At 35.9% G+C, this 3,005-nt stretch overlaps 1 protein-coding gene across 1 annotated transcript; it reads right to left on the bottom strand.

The window, feature by feature from the left end:
* On the bottom strand, positions 1 to 3,005 carry LOC113517276 (serine/threonine-protein phosphatase 2B catalytic subunit 3-like). Its single transcript, XM_026901910.3, has one exon. It carries the CDS (start codon positions 2,774 to 2,776, stop codon positions 1,289 to 1,291), a length of 1,488 nt encoding a protein of 495 aa, XP_026757711.1. The 5' UTR covers positions 2,777 to 3,005; the 3' UTR covers positions 1 to 1,288.

Below are 3,005 nucleotides of genomic sequence, written 5' to 3' on the forward strand. Positions count from 1 at the left end.
TGGAGCTCAATGTTAATATATTTTTATAAGGATAAAACAACACTTCCCATGATTAGTACAAAATAAAATTAAATATATTGTTAGTTTTTTACATAGGTAAAATTTATTTAAAAGTACAGAACATATGAAGGACTACACACTGAATTGAGATAAAATACTTAGTACTGACTTTGAAAATGATGTAAGCCACTTTTAGTATTCACAATATGATCTTATTGCATTGATTAATGATTATTATTTGGCAGACCAAAAGAGATTTTCCAACAGTGCATAGGTCATTAAACCTAATTTTATTTAGTGAAATTTGGAATAGAAGCTGTAAGAAAATCTGCAATTAGACTAGCCACTACACCTTATATACCGAAACATTATGGCTAAGAAATTTTAATATGTGATGTTCCAGCATACAAGTTCAGCTGCATGCAGGCAACAAGGGGCCAGCATACACCCAAAATATAAATTAATTTTAAGTAATAGTTCATAGATAATAATTTTAATATATTTTGTACAATAAAATACAATTAAGTACAACTTGTAGCAAAGATATTAAAGAGAGTAATATTTATCTCAAGTGTTAAAGCTGCAATAACGTGTGTGTATGCACAAGGCATATTTACACAGCACACACGCACAGCAACAACACACCATGTGCTGCACACTATAGTACATAATTAATTACTTAATAGAATATAAAGACACGCCCAAGCTGAGAACTTCCCCACTTATTTTACATATTTCAATGCATGATTAGCCAATGAACATGCCTGTACTTCACTAGCAGATCGCTATTAAATAATACATTGATCTTTGCTTAATATCACAGCTAATTATGCTTTGAAAATTATAGACATGTCTAATTTTCACTAATGTAGATAACAATGTAGAGTATAAGTAGACAATCTGAATAAATTTACATTACAATATCATGTCTTTTCATATGAAAAATTTAAAATTACATTACCAAAAATTAAACAGTGCAGCGCATTATAAATAAATGTGCATACCTTAATATTTAATTGACTAAATAAATTTGTTGCCTGCAGATCTGACATATTTTAAATATCGAGAGGTAATATCTTAAGAGAAATTTTAATTTTAACTATTGAAAAAAAGTTAAATCCAAATTTAAAAATATTTTGTATTTATTATGACAATTCCCTTCAAATCCACCTAGTTATTATGAATGTGAAATATCATTCCAAAAGCTGAGTCTCCTTCACACATATTTCACTACCACTATAATTGTGGATCAAAAAGTAAGGATCGAAGAGAAGTAGTAGCTAGCACTTCACGAGTGTGCATTGCTGTTCACATGTGGTTTCTTGTCTTGAGTGTCTGGTGTGCGTTGGCCATCACGCCTCGGTGGCATACGCTCATTGATTGCATCCAATCCCTTGGCCTCAGCAAATGAGGTGATCTTATGATTTGGAGAGAAGCCTTGCAAGGCATTTTTAAGTGAAGTCTTACCACCAGAAAGAGCACCCAGTGGCAAAGCACCAGTAGGAGTCAAACCCTTCAATTGCAAAACAGATTCACTCTCCTCACGAAGTACAGAGAACACATGAGCCATCTTTCCAATAGCACGGATTTTGTTACGGATTACTTCTTTCCTGAGATTAGCTTCCTCCAATGCATCATCTCCTTCAGTCATTAATTCATCATCAGAACAAATGTTTAATACATTGACCAGCATTTCTGTGACTTTCTCTCCAACAAAGGGTAGAGACCAGGTAAAGACATCCATGAAGTTGGGTAACCAGTAAGGGTGAGGCGAGCAGTTAAACTGTCGGATATTCATCACATTATTCTCGTACTTTAGAACGGCCGCCTTGTTATTATACACGTCCAGATAATTAGGAGCTGAGAAAATGGTGATAAGACTTGGGAATCCTGTGGTTTGGCTTTTACGATACATCCGGTAACCAGCATCTTGAGCTTCATGGGCACGTATGATAGACAGTAAATTGTTTCTTTGTAGAAAATCGCAACATGCTGCATAGCTATAGAAATATGAACAACCTCTGACTGAGTTGTGCGAGAAATGTTCTGCATTATTTTCATTGCCAAAATCCTCAAGAGGATCAGACCAAAGTAGGTCACACATTGCTCCAAATGCAGGTGGTTCTTTGAATCTATCTAGTTTACGAATATCATCTAAGCTGTTAATTTCTGGAGAAAGACCACCATGCACACATAGAAATTGCTGGTTCATAAGAGCAGCAAGAGGTAAGCAGTCAAATGCATCCATACACGCATCATAAACTTTCTCAGAATATTTGATTTTACATTCTTGTTTGAAGGTAAAATATTCTGTCAAATGTCGGCATTCGTGATTACCGCGTAATAGGAATAACGTCTTCGGATAACACAACTTCAAAGCCCAGAGGTAAAGAACACATTCTATACTGAAATAACCTCGATCGACATAATCACCTAAGAATAAATACTTGGTACAAGAGGGCGAACCTCCCACCTCGAACAATTTCATCAAATCGTAAAACTGGCCATGGACGTCTCCGCACACGGTCACCGGTGAATCAATCTCGATCATAGTTTTTTCTGATCGTAATAAGGTGGCACCATCTTGGATGATTCGCAAAGCCGCATTTTCCTCGATTCGACCTTCTAAGATAAAATGTTGCTTCAGTACATCTGGAAGAGGCTTTCCAGTTTTTTCATCGAATACTTCCGACACAGTGAGCTTGTGACTGGGAGGGAAAGCGACACTTTGGATCATACGCTGCGTAGTCGACACTTTATCATTGCTCCCGGACATATTTGTCACATAAAAAACACTAGGTCTAATCCATACACGCCACTATTTTCAAAATGGCAGAATAGATATAATACTAAAACAGAATCCCGATTTCACGACAGAGAAACTACTGCGCACTGGAAAACAATGCGCAAACATCTGGCGAGTGGTCAATAAAATAAACAGGGATATCGAGCGCGTTTTATTACTTTTGAAAATATCATTATGATAGTAACACTGGCAATATCAG

The sequence above is a fragment of the Galleria mellonella genome, unplaced genomic scaffold (assembly GCF_026898425.1).
Source record: "Galleria mellonella isolate WM207_F2 unplaced genomic scaffold, CSIRO_AGI_GalMel_v1 utg78, whole genome shotgun sequence".
NCBI classification, from domain to species: Eukaryota; Metazoa; Arthropoda; class Insecta; order Lepidoptera; family Pyralidae; genus Galleria; species Galleria mellonella.